Here is a 27,895-nt window from a genome sequence, read left to right as displayed (position 1 = left end):
GCTTCTCAGCTATTTGTACTTTTCTGCACCTAGGGAGAGCCTCCTTAGCTGCCTTGATTGGATCTCTGCTCTGCCTTCTTATGATCAGGAGAGGGGTTTTGTAGCCCAGTGGGCTTTTTTTATAACTAATGAAAGGATCTTGTCTCGGAAAAAAAAATCAAAGAAGATTAAGATAAACATAACTAGCACAAAGCTAGAAGTGAAGCAAGAGATTAACACATAGAGTGACAAGCAAAGAGATAAGCTTGGAACAAGTGTTTCCACAAAGGAAGGTCACAAAGGCCTATTAAACTTGCTTATTATTCATAAAGAAAGGTACAACTTATATAGGCTCCAAGAGCTCTCCCAATGACCTAAGCAATGATGTCAAGGGCTCAACTAAGTTGTCCCCAATGTGCACACATGCACACAATGAATGCTAGATCACCTAGATTCTAACAGTTGGCTAGGTCGAAAATGACCAACTGACCACATCATCGAACTAGGACCATATTAGAATATACAAGACCATCCCCCAGGTACTTTGCACAGCTTCCACGGCCATCTGAGACTGTTTGGATCCTGAAATGGGCCCCGCAATCCAAGAGCATTGTGTCCTTGGTTTGTTTTCCATCACTCACTAATGGGGTCACATAGCTCACACAAGCATGCATCCTACATGGTAGAGCCAATCTACATAAGTTGTGTCCTAACCATCTCTACACTAGGAACTATGGGTGCTCACCACAACAGCTACTCCTCAAAAAGGGGGCCTTACAAAATAGATCACATCCATCACCCACAAAAACAACACGAGAGAAAAATGCTTTTCCAACAATCGAAAGTCAAACTTCCAAGGAGAAGAAGGCTTTGTAAGGCTTGCTCTATCCCGCGGCCGATACTCACACTCACTGGGTTCATACTCACTGGTGTGTAAGTGATATTCATTGATCTTTCTCTAGGAGGCAATGCTTTTGAAGAGAACGAGATAAAGTCGTCACCGATCACCTCGAAGAAAATGTCACATTGGCTATGGTGACCTATGGAAGGCCAACTTTCATGTCCCATTGAGTCCTTGTTTGCATTGGTTCCAGGGGTAGAGGCTTCGGAGCTGGTTCTCTTTGTGGCATCTTGAGAATGGTTATGGGTTTGTCTGAGGCCTTGAGCAAACTCTAAGGTTCCCTCACTGGGTCTATAATTGACTCTAGGATAGGGTCTGGGATATACCCAGGCTTTGCCAAAGGGGTGAAGGAATTGTAGCAACCGAACAATCAAACCTATCTAGCATGGAAGTAGAGCTCACAAGTAAACCATTGCAAGGAAATGATTGTGAATTGGTCTGACTTATGCACAAATGACTAGTTTTCACACTAAGCCATCCATACTTAAAAATGGTCCAACCTCTCTAATACTAGTCTTAAGGAAGTATGTCACTAAGTCCTTAGACTTTACCTGTTTGACATTAAGCACATGGTGACGCCGATTTATATGTTCCAGTGCCATTTTACAAAAGATAAGTGCCCGTTCAAGCAAGTAAGATGGCAAAGTGCATTACAATCAGGCAGGTGAAACGTTGTTACCTTTAATTGACACAACCTATCCCCCAACAACCAAACATGCTGCCAACAACTACCCCTACCAAAAGCTAGCCAAGATTTGCGTGTTGCTAACGATACATTGATTGTATGGTGGCTCATTGAGATGCTCCAAAATAATGCTTATGACTTAGAATTGTGAGCCACACCATCAAGAGTTTGGTGAACGAATGGTCCGAATACGTACAACGCAAATCACTTGTACACAAGGTAATATACCAAACATTAAATCACTTAGGATCAAGAATGGATCAACATTTAAAAGAGAGGAATAGGCAAGAAAATATAGATTATAATTCGTGCAGTGCAATTGATAGTCGAATTGCCTTATGAGCCATGGGCATAACAGCCTGCCATGCAAATCACCGGCACAACATAGAGTGGACCAATGATGGCCAAGAAGCTGCAGGAAATAGATTTTAGCCGCACAACTCCCAGCCCACCAATGGGATTGGTTGGCTAAAAGCCATTCCTGAGCATCTTGTATAATGCCACAAATGCCTTGGCGTTGAGTTTACATGAAAAGCTGGATCAAGGATTGGCTCGAGTGTGTGAACTCTCTATTAGCAAGGATCTGCAAAGGACTCAACTTTGACCCTACTAGCATTTCACCCATTCTGTACAACCAACGTGAAAGCCCAATGAAACCCAAGCATTTTCCCTCCATCCCCTTTGGTGCCGCTTGGTAATGCACAACATTTAAAAAAGAGGAATGTCCAACTCCCTACAAGCCATCCTGCCATGCAAATGTATTTTTTGGGGGGCCTTATGGACCTTTCCGTAAACCTTGGAAGAGCAATTTCTTTATATATTTCTCGCATTTTTAATTTGGTTAAATGTTGCAAGTGCTCATTTCAAAAAGAGGAATGCCCAACAAATATTAAGTTCATGTAATGCAATTGATAGTGGAGTTCCCTACAAGCCATGGGCACGACAGCCTGCCATGCAAATGACAGTAAGGGGGAAATTGTTGGATCGAGGGGAAAATTGTTGCATATTGATCAAGTGGAACTACGCATAGTTGAGGCCTATGAAGCTCCATGAATTTCTTCCCCATTTTCAAACATGAGATCTTGTCTACTGACATCCCATATTATTATTAAACATACGCTGCAATAGGTTTTCACACTATTTGTATATAACCACTTTTGTTAACTCAGTAGATCGGTATATCAAAGTGTGCCTGCATGCGCATGCATGTGTCTGAGTGTGACCAAACTAGACGATAAGCAACAAACTTCATTAGTCTGCTCACAGGGCTTTGATCTCCTTCATTAGACTAACTCACAGTGCTCAAATCAATGGATTCCCACTCGCCCCCTGTTCATTAATAAAGATTCCTCCTCTAACCTTCTGCCTGTCCCTTGTACTGTTCATGACCCATACGGAAAAGAGAAAGTGAACATGTTGGGAAAAATGTGTACAAATCTTACGAGAAAACTCAGAAAAGTGGAATCAAATTAAAACACTAAACACAGCTAAGGTTTTTTGTAACAAAGGATGCTTCCCATTACGAACAGGAGTGGCAATCTTGCTGATTATGCCTAGCATGACAAAGCTACAACTCAGGCACATCTTTGGGGCTCAAAAGCAACAACAGGATCCATATGCGAAGGTTCGATCCCACCGCCCTTATGACCGTTTGGTAGCTTGCATCACATCAAAAGTCAGGTTGCTAGAACTATTATAACAATCAGAAGCACCACCCCAAAAATCACTAGAAGCAAGCAAGCCTGCAAGTAAGAAACAAACAAGCACATCTGGTTAATAACCACCTCTACGTGCATGTAAGTCACTAATGTATTCTCATGCTTTTAACAATAATTGGGAGGCTGGCTAGAAAAAAAATACCAAAGATGAATTAGATTTCTGGCTCTTGGCAGCCTTTGAAAGCTGTCTGTTTGCTTGGATTGTTGAAGCATGCGAGGTCTCAATGTTGGAGTCGATGTCATCTAGTCGTAAAGCAGACAAATCGGTTATATTATCAATAATCACTCCAACCCACTAAAACAAAAACCCTCCCTCCTTCCCCCTTCCCAGGAGTGATAAGCCTGTCAGCCAGCTGTAGGGTTGCTCATATGCCCAGCCCCTAATCAAGTTGTCTAGACTTCAAGCACCTATTCTGGCCCGACACACAAAAACATTAATGACAAAAAAATCTTACCAATCATAACACCTTGTTCATGGACTAGAACAGCCAGATCTTTGAAAATCTCATTCACTTCTCCAATCTGTTGCTGTATCTCTCGAATGCCTTGATCACGTTCCTCTATGAGAGCTTCATTGAACACTATTTCATTCTCTAACACGAGCACGTCTTGTCTGTAAAAAGTCAAATTGGTGTTAAGTTTTAACACCAAAAGCATATATCTGAACTGACCTCAGTTCTCTTGATAGCCATGCACTTCCACACCTTCTTTGCTCCACCAACAAGGCCCGATGCTCTTGAATGTGAGTGTCTTCAGCTGACAAATTCAGCTCACTGGCAGTGTAACTGGTACTCAACATTGAATTCAAACAAACATAAGCTAAATTAGCAAACCTTAATGCACTGATTAAGTCTTAATATGCTGCTTAAGCTAAAACGGAACTTACGCAGAAGGCAAAACAGCTTGCGCAACAAAAGGTGCATAAGCTGTTTCCCGCTCAGCAGCAGTTCGTTGAGCTTTTTGGAACTCTTTCAGTACTGCTTGGAAGTCCTTGGCAAGCTTAGCATCTGCTATTTTCTTACCAGGCTACTCACCCACACCCCATTTATATTTTAGTGTATTACTATGAAAGGGGGAATGCAAAGCAAAAAAAAACTGCAATTTAGCTCCATTTTCCTGCAATCAAGCTGCCTTTCGGAATGAGGAGTGAATGCAAAGTGTCTGCCTTACACTGACTTCAGTGACATGATCCGACTCACTAGCAGCCTTAAGCTTTGCAGAAGTTTCTTTTGCCAATTGTCCTATGTGTTGCCTGGTTTTGTGACTGCAGACGAGACAAAAGACGGTACCTTGAAGTTAGTTTTAGCATAAAGGCTTCAAGCTCATAGTTTGTTTCTTCTGTATCAAAGAAGAATCCCTACAAATGTTAAGAGCCTAGGAAATACATATATATACCTAGATGAATCCAGAAACATGCCCAAATTCACCTTTTAGGAACATGCATGTTATATACTCATGGTAGTCAACCCACAAGACTATATAACTATCAACTCCATTATGCATAGTATGGACTAGATACTACGACATCCCCACTAACGTCATCACTGATCAGTGCCCAATAGTGAGTGTAGAACTCTGTATCAAGATATGCTCTCACACACACACACGCGCGCGCGCGCGCGCGCACACACACACACACATAAGAGAATATATTCAAACAAAGCCCTTCGTATTGAGTTTCTATCAAACCTCCGGAGATGCAGGGCAGACTTGGCCATAATGAAGCCTAGCACTAAGGGAAGTAGCAAATAGAAAGAATTAGTACATCAAATAAGTAGTTGATAGGGCAAATGCACCGCTAAAGATAGAAAGATTAAGCCTAGGAACTACAACCAAAAATGCAATATCAAATACATTATTCATCAAAAAAGCACAAAGTTTGCCACTTCAAAGCTAAGGACTTAAAGTCGAAAAGGTGCATGATTATCAATGAAACAATAGGCATGAAAGGCCATGGGAGGCAAGGGTGACTGGTTGAGCCAGGAGCCCTTTCAAGTTTTGTCATGGCCCTGTGAAAATGGAACAGTACAAGTGTGGGCATGGTGGTTGCAGAGTCAGAATATTTTATGATTCACATGGGGAGTGCCCGGACAGAGTTTAAGATGTGTGGACATCCCTAGGTGTGAAGGGGGGAACTAGAAACATTAAACTTTAATGTTTATTAAAGTTTGCCCCTAGGCCTTAGTGGCCCTAGGGAACTTATTAAAGTTTGGGGCCCTAGGGATTATTTTGGGGAAGAGGGCCACTTTTGGAGTAAGTTTATCTCTCTTCTCTCTCTCTCTTTAGCTTTTGGAAAAGAGGGAATCGTGGAGTTCTTCAAGCGCATGTACACAAGCGTGGAGAAGTGGAAGGAGAAGGGCGACTGCTGAAGACTGTTTGCTGCTGTTTTCCCTGTGCAACCAGCCGTACAGCCCTGTACGGACAGGCTGCAGGCTCTTTCTTGGTCCACGCTACACACACAAGAGCTGCTGTACGCCTTTTTCTCTGCTGGATTCTCTGCGCACAGGTCCTGTGCAGGCTGTACCAGCAAGTACACAGCCAGTACAGTACTGTACGGCTGCCGTACAGTGTACGGGCAGCCAGGTACAGCAAGTACAGTTGCTGCAGGCGGTGCAGACAGGTGCTGGACAGAACTGAATATTCAGATTCAGGCGAGTATAAGTGTGGACAGCCGACTGTTTGTGCAAGTATAACTCTTGGCACGTATCCCGAGGTGGTACAGACGGGTACAGTGCTGATTTTCAGATCTGTATTTTCAAGGACAGCATAAGAGTGAACATCAGGAGGAGGGTACAAGCAAGTACAAGCACATGTGTGAAGCAAGGTTGTGGATACAAGTGCCTGCAAGTACAGATTGGTGCTGTTGCTTCCTCCAGTGCTGTTTCACGAGCTGAATTTGGTAAGCTCCGTTTCTGTTCATCTATCTCTCTTTCTACTGCTTGATGTCTGTTGCAGATATGAGTTATCTGGCCCCTTGTGAGAGGAGGGGTATGGCAGATTGACAAGGGTTGAGACAGAGTTTGGACGCCAAATCTGCCACTAATTTCTTGTAGCATACCTGAAGACCTAAACTTGTAGGTCTCCCGGAAGTTCTTTTTAGGTGGCTGTCCACCCTTTTGCAGATTTGGGACAGCCTTGTCTTTCCCCTTTGAACCTCCTTGATCCTGTTTAATCTTGAGCACCAATTGCTCCGTAGCAAGAGCAGAAGCTGTGAGCTGTGCAAAGTATGTTTCGGGTGCAATTCAATGTCCGAACGATATGCTGGTTGTAGTCCGGAGCGAAACTTCCTCTTTCTTTCATCCTCAGTGATTTGCATAAAGGGAGTTACTTCCAGCAACACTTTCCAGAACTTGTTAACATACTGTTGCACGCTTTCATGATCTCTTTGCTCCAGCCTGTCCCACTTTTGAGTGAGAGTTTGCTCCGCATTTGGTGGCAAAAACTGAGCATAGAATCTGTCTTTAAATTCCTTCCAGGTGCAAATGGGATCCTTGGTGATCTTTTCAGTGATCCACCAATGAGCAACGGTCCCTTTCAAAAACATGCTAGCATGGTGTACTTTTGACTTCTCAGTGAAGTCCTCATCTCTAAAAGCAATGTCGAACTGTGCCACAAATGCTAACACTTTAGAAGCATCATGTTCTCCATGAAAGACATCAAACTTAACAAATTTGTCACCTGCTTTAAATTCCTTGAGCTTTCTGGCATGAGGCTCATGGTCTTCTCTTTTTCTTTTCCCCTTATCCAACGGGGCAGCCCTATCTGCATGGGCTCAATGGACCGTCATAGAAGTTTCATGAGGCACGGTGGCATGTGCTCCACGAACTTAAAACTCAGATGCATGTGACTTTCCTGCATAGAGCAATGTCTCTCCATGAGACAACTCAGAAGGCAAAATTTTTCTAGCAGCAGACCTGTCACCCCTACCATGGGATACATGTCTTGAATGCATATGACCTTCATGCCCTCCATGAGCACTAGCATACATATATCTGTCACGTTCTGTTCCTTGTGGAGAAGATGCATGTCGAGAGGTGACTGTCACCTCTTCCTTTTGCATAAAAGACCTCAGCCTTTGAGATGCGGGATCTCCATGCTTCAAGCGAGGTGGATTTCTGAATTTCAGCTCTCCGTCGTCCCCCTCTTTGATGTCACCTTTGCGGAGGAGGTAGGCAAGTGCCAACTCCCTTGGCTTCTTGCCCACTTCCCGTGCCATGGACTCAAAAGTTACATCTACCATTGCATCAGCCTTCCTAGCTTCAATGGCACTTTGCACATGGGGATCTTCTTGCAAAAATTTTAACTCTTGCTCTTGTGCCTGCAAAAGTTTTCTCATATGTTCCATTTCCGCCCTCATTGCATCAGGCTCTTGTTCAAGCATAACTGTCTTTCCTGGAGACGGTTGACCCTTTGATTCACTATCATTTACCCTTTCAAGGGGCTTGTGGCTTCCTCGCAGAGCATCAGACCCACGAGAGGCACTAGATGGACCCCTCGAATTTGGCACTTCCAAAGGGTTGCCTTGGCTGTCCATTGTGTTAAGTGTGCTAGAAGCGGGGTGTCCAGTACACAGGTTCGTTTCCCCACTAGGAAGAGGGAAACAACCGTGCTCTGATACCAATGTAACCGATCCCGTCAAGTGGGAAAGACTCCGTTGGACACCCACACGCGTAGCAGCACAACTTAATACCACAATTTGAAATGGACAAATTAATAACAACTTGAAATTGAAATGAAATGAAATGATATAAATGGACACCAGCACTGGGGCCGGAACGGGCCGACCCCCCCCTCAATATATGATATATTTATTGGGAGTATTTAACAAATACAATGCTCCATGGGTTCCAAGAACCAGATGATGTCCATGTACAAATGAATACAATACCAAACAAATAGCTCGAAGTAGATATTCGAAGCAGAACGACCACTAGCGTGGTCCAATCTCTACGGTCCTGTGCTTTCACTGGACTCCGCGGAGAGCGCCCAACTGGTGTTCCAAGACCACGCACAAACAGGCGCTCTCGTACTAACGCCTGGCTCTCCCGATCTCAGCACCTTTGGACCGAGGTTCTCCAATAGCTTGGACTACCCGGCACCAAACGGGTGTTGCCGTGGAGAGAATCCTTTATCAAATTTATCACAAAGTACCTTACTTAGATCTGAAAATTCACTTACTTGTGGATGGCGGATGGAAGGCCAATATCCGAGGTATCTGTAGCTACTTGAGTGGAACACCAAGATGTAGCCACTTAAAGAGGGAAGATGCCGCCTATGGAAAAGAGGCACCACCACCTGCTGTGCAGGACACAGCCGCCTTCGTGTGGAAGAGGAGGCGTAGCTTGTCTTGCTACAGCCGCCTAGGGATGGAGCCGTCTGATGAAGAATACACAGCCTGTATGGGAGGAGCGACACACGCAGTCGCCAGCTGTGGACAAGTGCAACCACCTGATGAGGGTACAGCCGCATGAGAGGATGAAAAGGGGCGCCTGGGTACTGTACACAGACACCTGGCTGCAACCTGCACAGCCGCCTACTGTGCAGTGGGCAGCCTACTGGAGGACTGGCGCAGCCACCTGATGATGGGACGCAGCGCCTTCTGGAGGTGGCCCACGACTGCCTGCAAGAGAGAAAGGGCTGCGCAGCCTGCTGGGAAACAGGTGCCGCCGCCTGCTGGACGTACTGCCGCCTGCAGTGCAGAGTGAACAGCCACCTGAGATAACTGGCGCAGCCACCTAGGCCAGTACAACTGCCTACAGCCTACGCAGCTGTTCTGTGTAGTGTGCAGGAAAAACAGCCGCCTGTGAGGATGAGGCAGCGCCTGGCTGCAGCCTGTACCGCCTACAGTGCAGAGGATAGAGCAGCCTGTTCAGTAGCCGCCTGGAAAAGCATGCGCAACAATTCAATAGCCGCCTGGGAGAGCATGCGCAAAGATGGTCGCCTGATTCCTTTTCGATGGAGGTGGTGGCTTTTTTATTAAGGTTGGAGAGGGAGTTTAAACTATGAGATTTGGCTCGCTACCCACGTTTGCATGTGGGCGGCCAGTTCCATGGGGGTGTGGGTAGGTGACCATGCACCCATCCCCACACACACACACAACTCAAGTGTGGCTACCCACCTTGGCCCCTAAGTGGGTGCCCACTCTTAAGTGTATGTGAACATACAACCTTATAAATCAAAAGGTTAGAGATTAAACTATTAAACTAACATGTGCAATATACTTACCACCTGTTCACATGCAACAAAACTCATCAGAAGACAGAGCAGACTTCACGACTCACTGGCAGGTGTCCCCGCTCAGTACGTAACACGTCAAGCAGGCAAACACAAAAATACAAATCATGCGAAAACAGTTTCAAACATGCAAAACATGAGTGCATGTGTAAATAGTATCATGGACATATCTCCCGTTCATGGAACAAGTACAAAATATCTGTCGGCACAAAAATGGCACGACGTAAAACATAAAAACCTGGTCTTCCTATGGAGTGACAGTCCCATAGGTAAGACACAGTTCCAGGCACGAGCCTCCCTATGGAGTGACAGTCCCATAGGCAAGACACGGCACGAATACTGGCTCTTCCATGGCGTGACAATCCCATGGATAGAACACAGTCCAAGTCATACACGGGTGGCACCAGTTTGGCTCCCGTCCATACGACACCATCTTGCTAACACACGGGTGGCACCAGTTTGGCTCCCGTCCTTACGACACCATCTTGCTAACACACGGGTGGCACCAATCTGGCTCCCGTCCATGTCAACAAAATACTGGCCTCTTCACATGAGACACTGGCCTGGCCTCAAGTAAACGAGACACAAAAACTGGAGATGGACCAAATGGTCGGCCAATTGGTGACACATCCCCACTAACGTCATCAGTGCCCAATAGTGGGTGTAGAACTCTGTATCAAGATATGCTCTCACACACGCACTCCACACACACAAACACACACATAAGAGCATATATTCACACAAAGGCCTTCGTACTGAGTTTCTCTCAAACCTCCAAAGATGCAAGGCAGACTCAGTCATAATGAAGCCTAGCACTAAGGGTAGTAGCAAATAGAAAGAATTAGTACAGCACAAAAGTAGTTGGTAGGGCAAATGCACCGCTAAAGATAGAAAGAATAAACACAATATCAGCTGGCCGCAACTCGGACGAAAACTTCACAATGTGAAATCTGCATGTCTGCTAATACGGCTGAACTATATACCTAGATGAATCCAGGAACATGCCCAAATTCACCTTTTAGGAACATGCATGTTATATACTCATGGTAGTCAACCCACAAGACTATATAACTATCAACTCCATTATGCATAGTATGGACTAGATACTACGACATCCCCACTAACGTCATCGATGCCCAATAGTGGGTGTAGAACTCTGTATCAAGATATGCTCTCTCTCTCTCTCTCTCTCTCTCTCTCTCTCTCTCTCTCTCACACACACACACACACACACACACACATAAGAGCATATATTCACACAAAGGCCTTCGTACTGAGTTTCTGTCAAACCTCCAGAGATGCAGGGCAGACTCGGACATAATGAAGCCTAGCACTAAGGGAAGTAGCAAATAGAAAGAATTAGTACATCAAATAAGTAGTTGATAGGGCAAATGCACCGCCAAAGATAGAAAGAATAAGCACAATATCAACTGGCCGCAACTTGGACGAAAACTTCACAATGTGAAATCTGCATGTCCGCTAATACGGCTAGACTATATACCTAGATGAATCTAGGAACATGCCCAAATTCACCTTTTAGGAACGTGCGTGTTATATACTCATGGTAGTCAGCCCACAAGACTATATAACTATCAACTCCATTATGCATAGTATAGACTAGATACTACGACATCCCCACTAACATCATCAATGCCCAATAATGGGTGTAGAACTCTGTATCAAGATATGCTCTCACACGCACTCCACACACACACACACACACACACATAAGAGCATATATTCACACAAAGGCCTTCGTACTGAGTTTTTGTCAAACCTCCATAGATGCAGGGCAGACTCAATCATAATGAAGCCTAGCACTAAGGGAAGTAGCAAATAGAAAGAATTAGTACAGCAAATAAGTAGTTGATAGGGTAAATGCACCGCTAAAGATAGAAAGAATAAGCACAATATCAACTGGCCGCAACTCAGACGAAAACTTCACAATGTGGTGTGTTGTATGTATGTTGGGTGTGTGTGTGTGTGTATAGCCGTTTCGGTCGGGCATTTCAATAAGCACTTGTCTGTCAAAGTCACGCAATAACAGCACGCACACCGACACTGAGCAACGTCGACGGCTGGGCTCTCATCTCCCAATCGTTGCTACCCCCAAAAACCCGACCGGAGGAGATATCTATGACAAGGTGCCACCACAACCTATATATGGCTCTTCGACTTCCCATGCTCTTGCATATGGGATAATCCACCACAACTTCAAGTCATGCGATAACCCAGACTTGCACCCCCAACACCCTCCTTCAATTCGAGCACCTTGATCAAACAGAGGCTAGGACCGCCCAGGACTACAGGCCGAGCTCTGTACCATGTTAGAGTCACGCAGCAGCAGCACACACACCACCCTAGGACACTGAGCAACGTCCGCGGCTGGGCTCCCATCTCCCAACTGTTGCTCCCCCCAAAAACCCAACCGGAGGAGATATCTATGACAAGGTGCCACCACACACTATATATGGCTCTTCGACTTCCCATGCTCTTGCATATGGGATAATCCACCACAACTTCTAGTCACGCAATAACCCGTGAGTAGCTACGAGAATTGCCACCTCCAACATTGTCGAGGGGTGAAACATTTCAACATTTCCTGCCCTGTTTCGAGGTGAAACGTTTCGTGGTGACGCTAGTTCTAGAGTTTCATAGCATCACATTCAAGCCTTTCTTGGGTAGCTTGGTCTGCCTATCTTTGGTCTTCTTCAACCCTAAATTTAGCACCCTTGGCCCTTTGTTCATCCTCATGTCGAGCTTCTTTGGCCCGTCGTTCTTCCACCTTTTTGACGTCTTCTTTTTGCTATTGATGCTCCATGAGAAGGAATAATTTTGAGCTCTTTTGGCTTTTCTGCTGCTTCTTTAGCTTTTCCAGCTGCTCCTTGGCTTTTTCAGCCGCCTCCTTAGCTTTTTTTTCTTTGGCCCCTTCTTCTTCTTTGACCTCTATTTATTGCCTTGGTAACCTGTTTTGCTCCAAGAGTAATCAAATGAAGTCTTCATTGCTTTGCAAAAGCGTTTCTGTAGTGGTTGTCTTCCTTGTAGATCTCTTCTTCCATATCTTCTTTGTAGCTTGCTGACGATGTCTCTCCTCACATTGTGAAGACCCTGGGTGGTTTTTCCTAACCGCACTTTTACCATCCATGGAATGCTCTCACTTAAGTGTAGCCAAGTTGGGTTACAACCTGCAACTCTGATACCAATGTAGCATGCAATAGGTTCACCGTCGTAGCGCGCAACAGAGCCTTCTCTATACCCGTGAGTTTATGCAATTCCACTTTACTTCAAAGAGAAGAGAAGAGAGACAGAGAAGATAGAGTCGACACAATATTGGATGCTTATATTTCCTTACAATGAATATGAATAATGATTGAGGACTGCCAAACGCAAGGACAAAGTAGACTGAACGCAAGCTGATCCAGATGTTGTCCAAGCTCCTTTAAATAGCTCTTCAATGACCACTATGCAAGCCCAAAATTGAGGATGCACATATGCTAGCTAAATGCTGAAGAATCTCTTCGCAGAGGCCTCGGGAACTATAGCACATTGAGGTGTTGATTGCTAAAAGTATGCACAAGAAAGCTGAAAGCTTTCGCACACAAAACTGCTTGTTAACTCCTATAGACATATTTGTCAATTGATGATTTATGCTGAATACCATGCGCCTACTTATATATGGGCAAATGTAGTTAGTCGGCCAGTTTGCTGTTGTCGGCCTATTTTGATGGGACAAGAAATGTTGTTTATGAGATTGGTGTCGAAGGCTTAGAGAAAACAGAGATATCAGTTGTTGTTATTGCTAACGAGTCTATATGCAAGGATGGCCAGGTTGATGGAGATGATGTCACAGTTCTTGATATTGATCCTCCAACAACTCCTCTTTGCATCCTTGGCATTCATAATGTAATATGCAGCGGAAGTCTTTGTATTGGAAGGATCCTGTCACACAAATGCTCACACCGTCTTTTGTATCCTGAGTTTCGTGAGTTTAGCAATCCACTTTAATACTTCAAATTTTAAAGAGATGTGAGAGAGAGAGATGAGAACTGTACACCAAATTGGGTCCCGAATTACCCATTGAAGGGCCCCCTATCCCGATAACGAGATAGTATTTGCTTTATTACTTTAGAGAGAATGACTGTGGACTGTAGATAAGCCAAACGCAAGATCTTGGAGGATCGGAAGCCTGGCTGAACTGTACACGGCTGTATAAACACCTCAATGAACTGATCTCGAGCCTATGCACTCTTCCCAAGGGCATGAGGAAGGGCTGCACACCTGAGGCTGAGAAAGGACTGCGGTGGACTGTTCTAAGCTATGTAACTATGCTGTAAATGCTTATGAATGATATGTTACCTTCACCAGATGACTGCTGCATGTATGGATGATGCACAGAAGGCGGGGTACTGCTGTAGAACTGATGCCGGACCGAAAACACAGGCTGGTCTGGACTGAACTGCAGCCGGCTCTGATCTGTGCAGAAACGCAGGTATGTATGCTGTTCTGGGGCCTGAAAAGGGGCTGAATGCAGGCGCCTATGGACTGTATGCTGCGCCTAGGTCTGCAATGGACTGTAGAGCTGCTGGGCTGCTGTGTAAAGACTACTGAAGGGCTGCATTGAACTGCAGTGGATGCTAAAAGCAAAAACGCAAGCTTCAAGAGGGTTGGGAAACTAACGCAGAAGCTCCAGAAGGGATTGGATTAGTCTAGGCTGAAGGCGGGGATGCTCCTAAGGCTGAGGATGAAGGTGCCTAGCTTCTCAAGAGTGAATGAATGTCTAAGCCCTATGCAAGCCTATTTATACTAACTAGGGGCTGGTCAAGTTGGCTGGTCATTTATTTAAAGGCTTCTGGGATGTTCTAAATGATGCACAAGCATATGAATGCATATTATGCAAGATGCAGAGTGCTTTCTGATGCAAACCCTAAGGCTTCTACTGACTCTACATGCATGAATGATTCTCTCCAAGTGGGTTAAGGGACTTGACTGACTGACTAACCCGCTAAGGCTGAGGAATGACCTACGTAGCTCGTGCCTGACTTATCCTGGACTGAGGATGTACAATGGGGTCACGGCGTACGACAAATATCATCCTACTAGGTTCTAATAATATACAAATGTTGCACTACGGATGATGAGCCAGTTTGTCACCATGCACTGAGTGCAGAGTGCATGTGACACATAATGACTTTGGCAATGATCTTCAAACTAATCTGCCATGTGCCAGCTAAATTGAAAAGGCTTTAAATGGCATTTTCTAGAGAAAGAGTGGTTTTGTGCCCATGTTCACCTCCTTCCTTTGATTATGAGTTTTGCAATTTAAAAGATTATTCTTGTCGTGCGCGCGGAAGCCTTGCTATACTGATCCACAATCCTAAGCTTGATTAAGAACATTGATACTGATTAACACATGATTAAGACAGAGGAGAGAGAAGAAGAGACAAATTGGGTGTCAAGATTTTCTTTTATTCATATGGTACAAAAAGGTTGCATGCATGCTTGTACATGTGTGGGCCTTGGTCAGCCCCAAGGGGTTGACCTTCCGGGTCCCTTTTCTACATGCTTCTACTAACACTAGATGAATGAATGATGAGAAATGACTTGATGCTTTGTTGATTTATCAACTTTTCTTATCAATTTTACTGAGGTCCAAGTTGGCCAGCTGATGTGGCTGTCGGCCTGCTCTATTGAATACTAAATACGCATAAAAAAAGCCAAAACTGTTGCATTTCTGCCATTAAACGCTGAGTTTGATTACTATTGTCCCTTATGACTGTTGGCCATTGCCCAAAGCTACCGACTCGATGTCCAAGTTCCCCATGGCCTACAAACTGCAAGCTGAGTAACCAAATGGCTACCGACAAGATTCCCAAACCCTCTTCATGATGATTATGATATACCTAGATGAATCTAGGAACATGCCCAAATTCACTTTTAGGAACGTGCATGTTATATACTCATGGTAGTCAACCCCAAGACTATATAACTATCAACTCCATTATGCATAGTATGGACTAGATACTACGACATCCCCACTAACGTCATCACAGCCCAATAGTGGGTGTAGAACTCTATATCAAGATATGCTCTCACACACGCACTCCACACACACACAGACACACACATAAGAGCATATATTCACACAAAGCCCTTCGTACTGAGTTTCTATCAAACCTCCGGAGATGCAAGGCAGACTCTGTCACGATTGTGACGTAGGTGTGTATCAGATTCTCTCTTCATTGCTGATTCCTGTTGTTGCAGATGCAAAGAAAAACCAGCCAAGGGAACCCCTGCCCTCGACTAGTTGCGACTCTTCGCCAAAGGCTGTAACTCTTCATCGAATAGCCACATCCCTTCGATGAATGGTTATATCCCTTGATAAACGGTTGTGCCTCTACATCGAATAGACACATCCCTTAGCCTAAAGTTGTATCCTTTCGTCTATGGTCATGTCCTTTCGTTAAAGGACATGCCTCTTCAAATGTGCCTCTTCATCTCCTATATAAGAGACCTATTGTACTCAGTTTAATCAATTCAATTCAATCTTCTCTCAAGTGTTTTCCTGAAGTCTCTTGCTCTCTAAGTTAAGTACTTAAGTAGTAATTAGTACACAATATGAGGGATTAACAACATAATCCTCACAGTGGTATTAGAGCAAAAACTTTTCCTACCCGTGGGTTGTGAAGCCCTCACTCTCTCCGCGGCACTCCCCCTTCCACCCCTCTTCTCAGTGTTGTATGGAAGCAGCGGAGCAATGGTGGACCTGGCATAAATCTTTGCCCATGGTGATGTAAAATATTTTTTTTCCACACCCCCACACACGCATCCTTTCGCGTCTCAGAGAGCAGAGCCCTTTCTGCATACCTGGATGACCACCTCCCTTCTACCGGTGGTGGTATCCCTTTGCTGCAAGCCATGACCCCCCCCCCCCCCCTCTGTGCTGAATATTGAGCGCCCCCTCCTCGCTTCGTGCAGATGCAGGTTGCGCCCCTTCGAAGAGGCACACCCCCTCTTCCGTCCGTGTACGTGACGTTTCCAGGCAGCCGTAACCTATAAACCACAAACAGAAAAAAAAAATTTAAGGCAAGCTACGTGGCATTTGGGCCCCTCATCAACAAACAAAAAAAAAACAGCGTGCTCTTACGTGCGCACGTGAAGCGCCCCCCTTCTATTAGGATTCGACCCTTAACCTCCCGGCTGTCAGGATGCCACCTACTGCACGTTCGCTGCCATCCTCTCCCGGCTCTGCCCACGTTACACTGTGTGTGCCGCGCTCTTGCCATTCACGTGCATGCTTCATGGACAATTTTCCGGAGGAGCCCTACATGAACATCCACTACCTGAGTTACATCGACGAGATCCCCGAGGCTCTCCTTCCCGAACACAACCCTCTTCATGCTCCCACTCCGGAACCAGTGCCACTTCCCGCCAATGCGGGGTGGATTCCAAGTCTCCCAAACTCCCCTGTCCCAGCAGCCCCGGCCTCACAGGTGTACCGCATACATGTCAGCAGCCCGCATGCAACCGAACCCCAAACTTGGGCGATCTGGAGTATTTTCCTCACCTGCGAGCCACTGCACCTTGCTCATTTCGAGTACTTCCTGTCACGATACCCTCAGTTGGCACATTTTCTTCCAGAGTGCAGTGTGAATGGCCTCCGCAATATCCTCTCCACAAGCCCTCCTGTGACATTCTACTGCGAGATCTTCGTCCCCGATTATACTCCATTATCTCCGGTGCCCAACTCTTTGGCGGAACCAAACGAGGAAGTGGAAGCAGACAAAGTAGCCTCCAAGGATGATCCCGAGGAAGTGGAGGACCCCGACTTCGAGTACGAGGATCCCGTCAACTGCCTCTCCAACAGCTGCTCCTCCCATCCTACATCCCAGGTGGACCTTTCCTGCTTCACCTCAGTACTCTCTTTGAGATCTCTGGATGTCGACTTCGCACGACAACGTGTCACCCGCCGATCCGGATCCACAGATGGAGGCCTTCCAGATGACCACTCTTCAACAACAGATGGAGGACTTGCAAAGGGCCCTTTTCGAAGGAATGGCATCCATGCGATCACAAATGGAAGACATGCAACAACAGAACCAACACCAGCGTGAGGGATCCAGGAAGTCACAGCGGGCGCGTCGATCGTGTTCACCAACATCGTCATCATCCTCGGTGGGCCAACAGGACGATCCCTCAACTCCTCCCAATCCGACCGCCGAGGTAGACAATGTTGAACTCAAACTTTTGTATAAACTAATTGTTGGAGGAGAATGACTCAAACACAAGAGCCTTAGCCAAGGAAGTGCAGAGGAGATAGAGAAGAGTGAGAGTGAGAGAGAGAGAGAGAACTCACACAATGCTCAAGAATATCTTGAATGTCTTATTGAGGCTCAAGGGAGACCTCGTATTTATAGTAATACAAGGGTATGGGCGGGCGCCCAACTTATGGGGCGCCCGGCGGACCAAATACAAAGAATGCCTTTACAAGGCCCAAATGAGGGCCAAATGTACAAGTAAATATATGGCCGCGAAGCTCTCGACAAGAGCTACGCGATGATCAAGGTCTGGAGGCGAAACTGGGACTTTATACCCAACAACCTCCCACTTAAAGGGCCAGTGAAGCTCCTCTAAGCTATGTAACTCCCACCCGCTGTAGACACATATCAAGCTGTGCTTTTGGCAAACTTTTGGTGAGAGCATCTGCAGGGTTCTCATGAGTGCCAATCTTGACCAAACTGATCAAGCCATCATCTAGCACCTGTCTGATGAAGTGATACCGTACATCAATGTGTTTGGTACGAGCATGAAACATGGCATTCTTAGCCAGGTATATGGCACTCTGGCTATCACAACCAAGGACCGGAGCCCTCTCTGGCAATCCAAACTCTGTGACAAGGCGTGCTAACCAAATGGCCTCCTTAGAAGCCTCTGTGACGGAGATGTACTCGGCCTCAGTAGTAGAAAGTGCTACTATCCTCTGGAGTCTAGAGCACCAAGAAACAGCACCACCTGCAAGAGTATAGATGTACCCACTAGTAGACTTGCGGGTATCAGAATCACCTGCCATGTCTGAATCACAATAACCCTGCACCTCAAGTGGACCTTTACCATACATAAGGCATTTCTTCTGTGTCCCCTTCAAGTACCTCAAAATAGACTTTATAGCATCCCAATGTGCTTTGCCAGGGTTGGACATAAAACGACTGACTACTCCCACTGAATGAGCAATGTCTGGCCGTGTAGCAACCATAGCATACATAAGAGATCCACAAGCAGAAGCATAAGGGATCCCACGCATAGTACTGGCTGCATCATCATCTTTTGGGCAATCATCCTTGGATAGTTTAACATAGGGCTGCAATGGAGCACCCAAAGGCTTAGAATCAGCCATGTTAAATCTATCAAGGACTTTCTGGATATACTTCTCCTGTGAGAGGAAAAGCAACTTCTGTGCTCTGTCCCGTCTAATCCGAAGACCCAAAATATGTTCAGCTGAACCCAAGTCCTTCATAGCAAAAGCTGACTTCAGCTGGTCCTTAAGAGCTTCCAAAATGCTCTTATTCTTCCTTGCAAGAAGCATGTCATCAACATACAGCACAAGTATCACTGGGCTGCCATCTGCATCAGTTTTAGTATACAAGCAATGATCTGCATGGCTACGATTAAACTTTTGGTTAAGCATGAAAGCATCAAACTTTTTGTACCACTGCCTCGGGGCTTGTTTCAGCCCATAGAGACTACGCTTCAGCTTACAAACCAGATGTTCTTTGCCAGGAATGACAAAGCCTTCAGGCTGCTTCATATACAGCTCTTCATCTAAATCACCATGTAAGAAAGCTGTCTTTACATCCATCTGATACAGTTCTAAATCCAAAACAGCAGTGAGAGCAAACAAAACACGAAGGGTGGTCATTTTGACCACAGGAGAGAAGACCTCCTGAAAATCAATCCCTTCCTTCTGAGCATAGCCCTTAGCAACAAGGCGGGCTTTATACTTAGGCTGGCCGTCAACTATCTTGACTTTGTACACCCACTTGTTAGGAATAGCCTTCCTTCCTTTGGGCAACTCAACCAAGTCCCAAGTGTCATTTGCATGTAGAGACTTAATCTCCTCCTGCATAGCATGCTCCCACTTGTTTCGGAGTTCACAAGACTTAGCCTCTTTGAAAGTAAGAGGCTCACCCTCATCTGTAAGCAAAACATGTTGCAAAGAGGGATCAAAACGCTGAGGTTCCCTCCGAAAGCGAGTAGACCTCCGTACCCAATGATCATTGGCTGGTTGGGGGTCAATATCGGGAGGAATCATAATTTCAGCATCAAAAGGCTGCGGGTTTTCACGAACAGCCTGATTTTCAGCATATAGGGGTTGCTGCCCTACACCTCCAGGAGCATGAAGCGGCTGTCCAACCTCGTCTGGCTCAAATATCACGGACTCATTATCTTCAGCCCTTTGTGAAGCATCCTGGGGCTCATTTTCAGCATCAATGGGTGGCTGCCCTTGCTGAAATTTGACCTTTTTCTGATCACCATGAGAGGCACAAACATTACGGAGCAGCTTTGCCTCATAAAATACAACATCCCGGCTGCGAACCACTTTGTTGGTTGATGGCAACCACACACGGTAGCCCATCTCACCTTCATCACCGTAGCCAACGAAGGTGCCCTTCTCGGACTTAGCATCAAGCTTGTTCCGGTCTTCCTTGCGGATATGCACATATGCATCACAACCAAAGATGCGTAAGTGGGCATATGAGGACGGTTTGCCAGACCAAACCTCCTCAGGGATTCCACCTTTCAAAGCTGTGTGTGGAGATCGATTGCAAACATGAACTGCAGTTTTCAAGGCTTCTCCCCAAAAATCCTGAGAGAGATTAGCTGTGGACAGCATGCATCGAATTCTTTCACACAGTGTACGATTATACCTTTCAGCCACACCATTTGAAGAGGGGCTATAGGGGGGTGTAAGTTCCCTCTTAATGCCATTATCATCACAAAATTTCTGAAATTTAGTACTAACAAACTCACCCCCATTGTCAGTGCGTAAGCATTTAATCTTCACTCCTGTTTGAGTATGAACAAATGCATAAAACTTTTGAAATGCAGCAAAAGCATCATCCTTAGATTTCAACAAAGTGATCCATACTTTTCGTGAGTGATCATCCACAAAAGACACAAAGTACTTTGAACCACCTTTAGATTTAATGGGCATGCTGCAGACATCAAAGTGGACCAAGTCCAACTTTTTAGCCTTGCGAGAGGCACGAGAGGAGTAAGAACTCCTATTCTGTTTCCCATACAAGCAATCATTACAAAAATCAAGCTTGCTTCCTTTTGCATCAAATTTGTTCAAAGAGGACAAAATGGAGAGACCCTTTTGGCTCATGTGGCCAAGTCTCTTATGCCAAAGCTCCATGTGGGAGCGTACCTCTGCAAAAGCAATAAACTTACCAGACAAAGCCTGACCATGAAGGCTATATAATGTTCCTTTCTTGCATCCTTTTGAAATCAGCCTTGTGCCTTTGGTCAATTTCCATGTGCCATTTCCAAATATGGCCGTGTATCCCAAGGCATCAAGCTGGCCCACAGACAGGAGACTGGTTTTCAAACCAGGCACATACCTCACATTTGGCAGCACAAACTCACTACCATCCTGCAAAGTCAAATTCACGGTGCCCATACCTTCAATATTGCAAGCATGATCATTCCCCAAGAACACCTTTCCTCGGGAGCCTGCAGTGAAAGTTGCAAAACACTCCTTGATAGGAGTTACATGAAAAGAGGCACCCGTGTCAATAATCCAAGTCTGTGAAAGCACATCAGATTCATACATCAAGGCATGAATAACATCTGGTTCTGTGACATGCAAGTTATGAACATCAAGTGCATTAGCAGAAAAAACACATAGCACATCATCTGAGTCAGACAGTTCCTCTATGACAACACCAGAGGCCACATTGGCCTTGCTCTTGTCCTTTTCGAACTCTTCTGCTTTGCTGGAATTACTCTCTTTTTCCTTCTTTTTGTCATTTGAATGACTGGATTTCTTCTTCCGGTCTTGCTCCATCTTGTAAAACTTGCAATCTGGCTTCTTGTGGCCTTTACGACCACACTGGTAGCATGTAACATCAGATTGCTGGCCCTTGCTCTTGCTTCTACCCTTTGAATTGGTAGTAGTATTTCCCCGCTTGGTCGTCCTCCCTCGTGAGACATTTGCAGAACCGCTAGTCTCTGAGGTCTTCCTCCGGATATCTTCATTGAGAATAGCACCCCTGACTCCATCAAAAGTTAGGTTGGGATTTGTCCCAAGTGACACCACAAGTGTTTCCCAAGAGTCAGGCAAAGTAGTGAGCAAAAAGATAGCTTTCAACTTATCATCAAAAGCAGGCAATCCAGAATCCTGCATCTGATTAAGCACCCCTGTGAAAGTAGTAATATGCTCTACTGCATTCTTAGAATCATCAAGTTGCATATTCATGAGTTTCCTGATGAGATGTACCTGGTTCACTGGCGTGGTGATCTCATAGGTGCTTCTCAGCTTCTCCCAAACGGCATAGGCTGTTGTCAGCCCTTTGAGGTCTACAAGAACCTCATCAGCAACAGCCATCTGGAGATAGGCAACGGCCTTTCTGTTCAGGATTCCCCATTCATCATCTGTCATAGCAGCGGGTTTGAACTGCTCAAGTGCAGTATCACATTCCCGCAGATAGAGGATATTCTGAATCCTCACCTTCCAAAGATCAAACCCAGTGCCTGCAAACTTCTTAATCTCTAGTAGACCCTTAAGATCACTTGTAGACGCCATGACTTATCAAACTGACACTTCAGAAAGTAAGCAATAGCAAGATGTTATGTACCAGATATGGGTTGAATGTAGGATGCTCGTAGATTGATGAAACAACTTCAAGTGAAGGAGACGGCGGAAGAGTATCACCGAATGTCGATGTAAACCCGAGGGGCAGTATGTTGCTGTCTTTTGAGGGTTGCTCGAAGATCCTGGCTGCTGGAGGGCCGTGAGGCAAAGACGGCTGCTGCTAGTGGCCGTGGGACTGCTGGCTGCAGCCCGGACTGCTGCTGGTGGTCGTGGGGCTGCTGGCAGCAGCGTTGGCTGCTGCTGGTAGTCGTGGGGCTGCTGGCAGCAGTGTTGGCTGCTGCTGATGGCAGCCGTACAGAAACCAGAGGATAGAACAGCAAACGCAGCAAAGAGGGGCAGCAGAAACGCAGCAAAGGGGGGAAGCAAGGGAGAGGAAAAACGCAGCAGAAGGGCAGCAGGGGTGGAGCAGAAAACGCAGGAGAGGGAAGAGCAAGAAAAAACAGCAAAAACAGTCTCCTGCGTTAAAAAAAAAGAAGAGCAGCACTCAAAAAAAACGCACCATCTTGATGATAGAAGGGAGGTGTTTGACGATCCCGTAGTCAAGTGGTGGAAGACACCTCTAACTCCATAGCTTCTGCATACAGCTTCCCTCCATAGCTCTGATACCAGTTGTTGGAGGAGAATGACTCAAACACAAGAGCCTTAGCCAAGGAAGTGCAGAGGAGATAGAGAAGAGTGAGAGTGAGAGAGAGAGAGAGAACTCACACAATGCTCAAGAATATCTTGAATGTCTTATTGAGGCTCAAGGGAGACCTCGTATTTATAGTAATACAAGGGTATGGGCGGGCGCCCAACTTATGGGGCGCCCGGCGGACCAAATACAAAGAATGCCTTTACAAGGCCCAAATGAGGGCCAAATGTACAAGTAAATATATGGCCGCGAAGCTCTCGACAAGAGCTACGCGATGATCAAGGTCTGGAGGCGAAACTGGGACTTTATACCCAACACTAATGACCACAGCACAGACAAGAAAGATGGATATCAAGGCCTGAGCCCTACAATGGCCGCCGCGATAAGCGGTTAATCGATCACTGGCTCTACAAGATGGAGGTTTATTTCTCAAATACTGAGTTGCCCGAGAATAAAAAGGTGGCATTGGCCAGCACCCTCTTGAAAGATACCGCCTTCCTTTGGTGGCGACACGGGATTTCAAATGGCAAGTCTACTCCGACGTGGGATAAATTCCGGCGTGCTCTTCACAAGGCTTTTGAGCCTGCAAATGCGAACTTTCATGCCAGGTCTTCTCTCCGCCGCCCGAGTCAAACTGGCTCCATGGCCGCGTACATCTCAGAGTTTTAAAAACTAGCTCTCGAGATAGACACTTAGCCCCTCTGACCAGCTTCACATCTTCATTGACGGACTTGAACCCACGATCCAAGACGAAGTCCATAAGTACACCGGTGGTATGAATGTCCTCAACGCCCTAAACCCTCCAACACTCAGCGCAATTCTCAGGTGGACAGTTGCCCCCATGCTGATCATGACCCGCCTCCTGTGAAAGACAAAGGCAAACAAACAGCTTGCTCTATTCGAGTTTCTAAAGTTGTCAGTACCCTGATGCTTAATGGCCAAAGTACCAACCTTGCTCCAGAGAATCTTTCCAAGCAGGTCCTTAGTCTTCTGGGTTTCATAGGTGACTATCCCATCAATGTGCTGGTGGACAGTGGCTGTTCCACTAATTTTGTGGGCACTTCTTTGGTTCGCAAGCTTCGCCTGCAGACCCGACATTTTGTGGATGCTTTTCAAGTAGAGCTTGCTAATGGTTCCTTCCTTAATTGTAACAAAAAGGTGCAACAGCTTCAGTTCCAGATTCAAGATTACCAAGATCACCTTAGTTTTTCAGTGATGTCGTTGTCACATTATGACATGATATTGGGACAATCTTGGCTGTATCGATATGATCCAGTGATCAGCTTTCGTTCTCATTTAATCCAGTTATACCATGATGGTCGAGAGAGCTGGAACTTCGTGGCCTTTTCAGTGCCAAACCCATCACTGTTGTTTCTGCTCTACAAGTCAAGCGGCTCGTCCGCAAACATGACTGTGCAATAGCCTTGGTCATGTTACGAGAGATTGAAGCAAAAACTAGTGAGCAATCTCAAGCCTCGTCATCAACAACTGCTTACTTGGAGCAACCCTTCTTTAGGCCTTTTCAAGATCTGTTTCCGAATGATCCTTTGACGACATTGCCTCCTCGTCGCCCTGTGGATCACCCGATTGATGTGGTCCCAGGTCAACCTCCTCCAACCCGAGCTGCATACCGTGTTTCTTACTCGAAATCTCAGATACAAAGGTTTACTTCAACCTTTGCCAGTTCCCAATGAGAGATGGGAAAGTATCAGTATGGATTTTATCACCACTTTGCCTCGTTCATCCAAAGACAATGCTCAGATTTTTGTAGTGGTTGATCGATTTTCCAAAATGGCGCATTTCATTCCTTGCAAGAAAGCTACTTCAGTCCCAGATGTAGCATCATTGTTCGTGCAACATGTCTTCAAATTGCATGGCTTGCCGAAGACCATCATCTCTGACGGAGATCCCAAGTTCACTGGACATTTTTTGACGTCTTCGTTCAAATCTCTTGGCACGAATTTGTTGTTCAGTTCAGCCTATCATCCTCAAACAGATGGACAGACTGAAAGAGTCAATCAGATTTTGGAGGAAATGATTCGACATTACATTCAAGCCCGTTTGGCATCATGGGAAGATTATTTGCCACTCGTGGAATTTGCTTATAATAATTCCTATCATTCAGCAATTGGATTGACTCCATTTCATACTCCTCTTGTGCCTACAAACTTTGTTTTACAACACAAAGTGGCGTTGGCAGATCAGTTGGTTTAGGAGATGCAAGATGTGCTTGTACAAGTTCGAGATAAATTGGTCCATGTGCAACAAAAATATCAAAAACAGGCCAACAAGCATCGTCGACATGCAAATTTTCAAGGAGATTTGGTCTTGTTGTATGTGGCACCTCATCGCTACAAAACAGTGAAGTCAGTTTTTCCAAAGTTGCGACCTCGCTTCTATGGACCTTTCAAGATTCTTCAGAAAAATTTAATTGTCAGTTACAAGTTGGAACTTCCACCTTCATGGGGGAAGGTTCATCCGACTTTTCACATTTCTTGGCTCAAGCAGTATGTTCAAGGAGATTCGCCTGTTCCATACTTATCTTCATATGTACCAAAAATTAAAGATGACCATATTATCCTTGTTCCAGAAGTAATTCTTGACGTACGTCAAAAGGAAACAAGAAGAAAGTTGATTACAAAATTTCTTGTGAAGTGGATGGATTTGGATGAGTCTCATTCCACTTGGCAAACAGATGAAGACATGCAGCAGTACCCTAATCTTCTTCAGGAGTTCTTTGACAAATGAATGTCTATCATTTGACACATGGGTTTTATTTTAAATGGGAGGGAATGTCACGATTGTGACATACGTACATACCCTCAAGGAATGCTTCATCTAGCTTCTCCTATTGCCGACCACTCCATGTGCTACCCTGCTGCATTCTTGCTGGAACTGTGCACCTTCCTTGGGACAGTGCTTAGTGGGTTGAGCCTGAATGCTCTGAAACCAATGTTGCATGCACGGAAGCCTTGCTATACTGATCCATAGCCCTAAGCTTGATTAAGAACATTGATGCTGATTCCCACATGATTAAGACAAAGGAGAGAGAAGAAGACAGAGATTGGGTGTCAAGGTTTTCTTTTATTTATGTGGTACAAAAAGGTTGCAAAAATGCTTGTACATGCGTGGGCCTTGGTCAGCCCCAAGTATGATTACTGTTGTCCCTTATGACTGCTGGCCATTGCCTAAAGCTGCCAGCTGTCTGCCAAATGGGCAAGAGCCATTTGCTTCCCCATGGGCTGCCAACTGCAGGCTGAGTACCCTGATGGCTGCCGACAGGGTTCCCAAACCCTCTTGATGATGATGATGATGATGATTATCTGATGGTACTTAACTGCTGCCTAATCAGGGATTAAGAATGTTCATGCCAAAGATTAGCCATGCACATGACAATTCTCTAAAGCATACAGCTACTTTTGATACAAAGGGTTCTTAGGTTGTGATGGAGGCTAGAGGGCTTAAATCCCCTTTGGCTATTGTAAAGAAGTCCAAGATTTAGTTGCCACGATATGCATTGCCTTGTATTAGACAAGTCGGTAGCCTATCAATGCCCAATCTAGTCACCTTACATCACACTACATCCTCTTTTGCCTCTTCAGAGATTACAGATCTCAAAATGGGCTCATCATTTTGCTAAGCCGTGACCATTACTAATATAGTAGTAGCTGATTCATGTGACATGAAAAGAGCCTTTGGGGAAATGGTTTTCTTGCGAACAAAGTGTTGCTCTTTGTCCTTGCAGGTTTGTTGGTGCCTAGATTTGATGAAACTGCGCCATTTTCTAACTCGATGCCGTCCAACTTCATTAATCCATGTTGGCTCAGAGGTGTATTAAAAATCCCAGGCCTTCTACACTGTGAGCATGTGATTAAAGCACACTTATGTGGCCTGCGATCCCGACCTCAAGGGAGGTCACCAAGCTACAGACAATATCTAAGGATACGCATATCAAATGAATACATAGATCGACAGACCGACGGATGGAAGAGGACGAGAGTGACGATATCTTACAGTTTCTCGCGCAGTTCGGGCGTATCCTTGGGGGTGCCAAGGGTGTTGACGAGGCGCTTGAAGGTGGATACTGAGGTATTGATCTGGAAGATGCCTGCCGCCACGGCCTGGCTAGGCTCCTGCTTGCCGTCCAGTAGCGGAAGCGGCGCGCCCTTCTCCACGTCCTGGAAACTCATCCTCTCCCAAAGCTCTTCGATTAGCTTCCAATGGCCGATCCGCTGAAAACGATACGGGCAAATCTGCAGAAACACAACAGAAAAGAGCGGGGAAGGCAAGGGTTCTCTCTCTCTCTCTCTCTCTATCTCTGCGCACGCCACGCTTTGCAACCTCCGCCGTCCTGTCGTCCAGCTCAAGTCGCCTCTTTTGGGTCCCACTCAACTCCCCTTTAAATTTCACACATGTGACGCCACCACGAGTTCGGTAGCGTTCCTTGTCCCTTACAACATCCGGCGGACACAACCTCTCATAACACTTTTTTATTTCACACACTAGGCGGACAGGCAGAAGCACCGTAGTCACGGCCACCTTTTTCAAAATTCTCAATCATAGCCGTCTCTGTACACTCACAAGGACTATTAGCCTTCCATTCGTGCACGGCACACAAGCACAACATGAAGATGTCCATCGGAGTATCCTCCATTTTGCCCTAATCAAATGAACGTCCAAATCATGATCTATGGAGAATTCAGATCCATGCACCAATTCGGAGATCTTCACACAGAGGTTATTCAATCAACCGGGCTTTGCATCTCCCTCCAAGGCACAAAACTTGCCTACAAACGTGCTAATCAAGCGAGGAGATGGAGATACCCAAGAGGGAAAAGCAAAGCCACATGGTATTGTCCAACAATCCAAAATTTCA

General features: G+C 45.7%; 1 protein-coding gene across 1 annotated transcript; it reads right to left on the bottom strand.

Moving 5' to 3' along the window:
- Window positions 1-3,015: 3,015 nt before the first annotated feature.
- Window positions 3,016-27,364, bottom strand: LOC147610690 (syntaxin-22-like). Its single transcript, XM_086785121.1, has 7 exons — window positions 27,034-27,364; window positions 4,454-4,547; window positions 4,170-4,309; window positions 3,988-4,068; window positions 3,739-3,896; window positions 3,426-3,526; window positions 3,016-3,307 (listed from the first exon to the last, which is right to left on the bottom strand). The coding sequence occupies exons 1-7, from the start codon at window positions 27,207-27,209 to the stop codon at window positions 3,242-3,244; spliced, it is 816 nt and encodes a 271-aa protein (XP_086641247.1). The 5' UTR covers window positions 27,210-27,364; the 3' UTR covers window positions 3,016-3,241.
- Between the last annotated feature and the right edge of the window lie 531 nt (window positions 27,365-27,895).

The sequence above is a fragment of the Cibotium barometz genome, chromosome 48 (genome assembly GCF_041138505.1).
Source record: "Cibotium barometz isolate CiBa-2024 chromosome 48, ASM4113850v1, whole genome shotgun sequence".
Lineage (NCBI taxonomy): Eukaryota > Viridiplantae > Streptophyta > Polypodiopsida > Cyatheales > Cibotiaceae > Cibotium > Cibotium barometz.
Note: the sequence above shows the minus strand (reverse complement) of the source record. Positions and strands in the feature narration are given on the sequence as shown.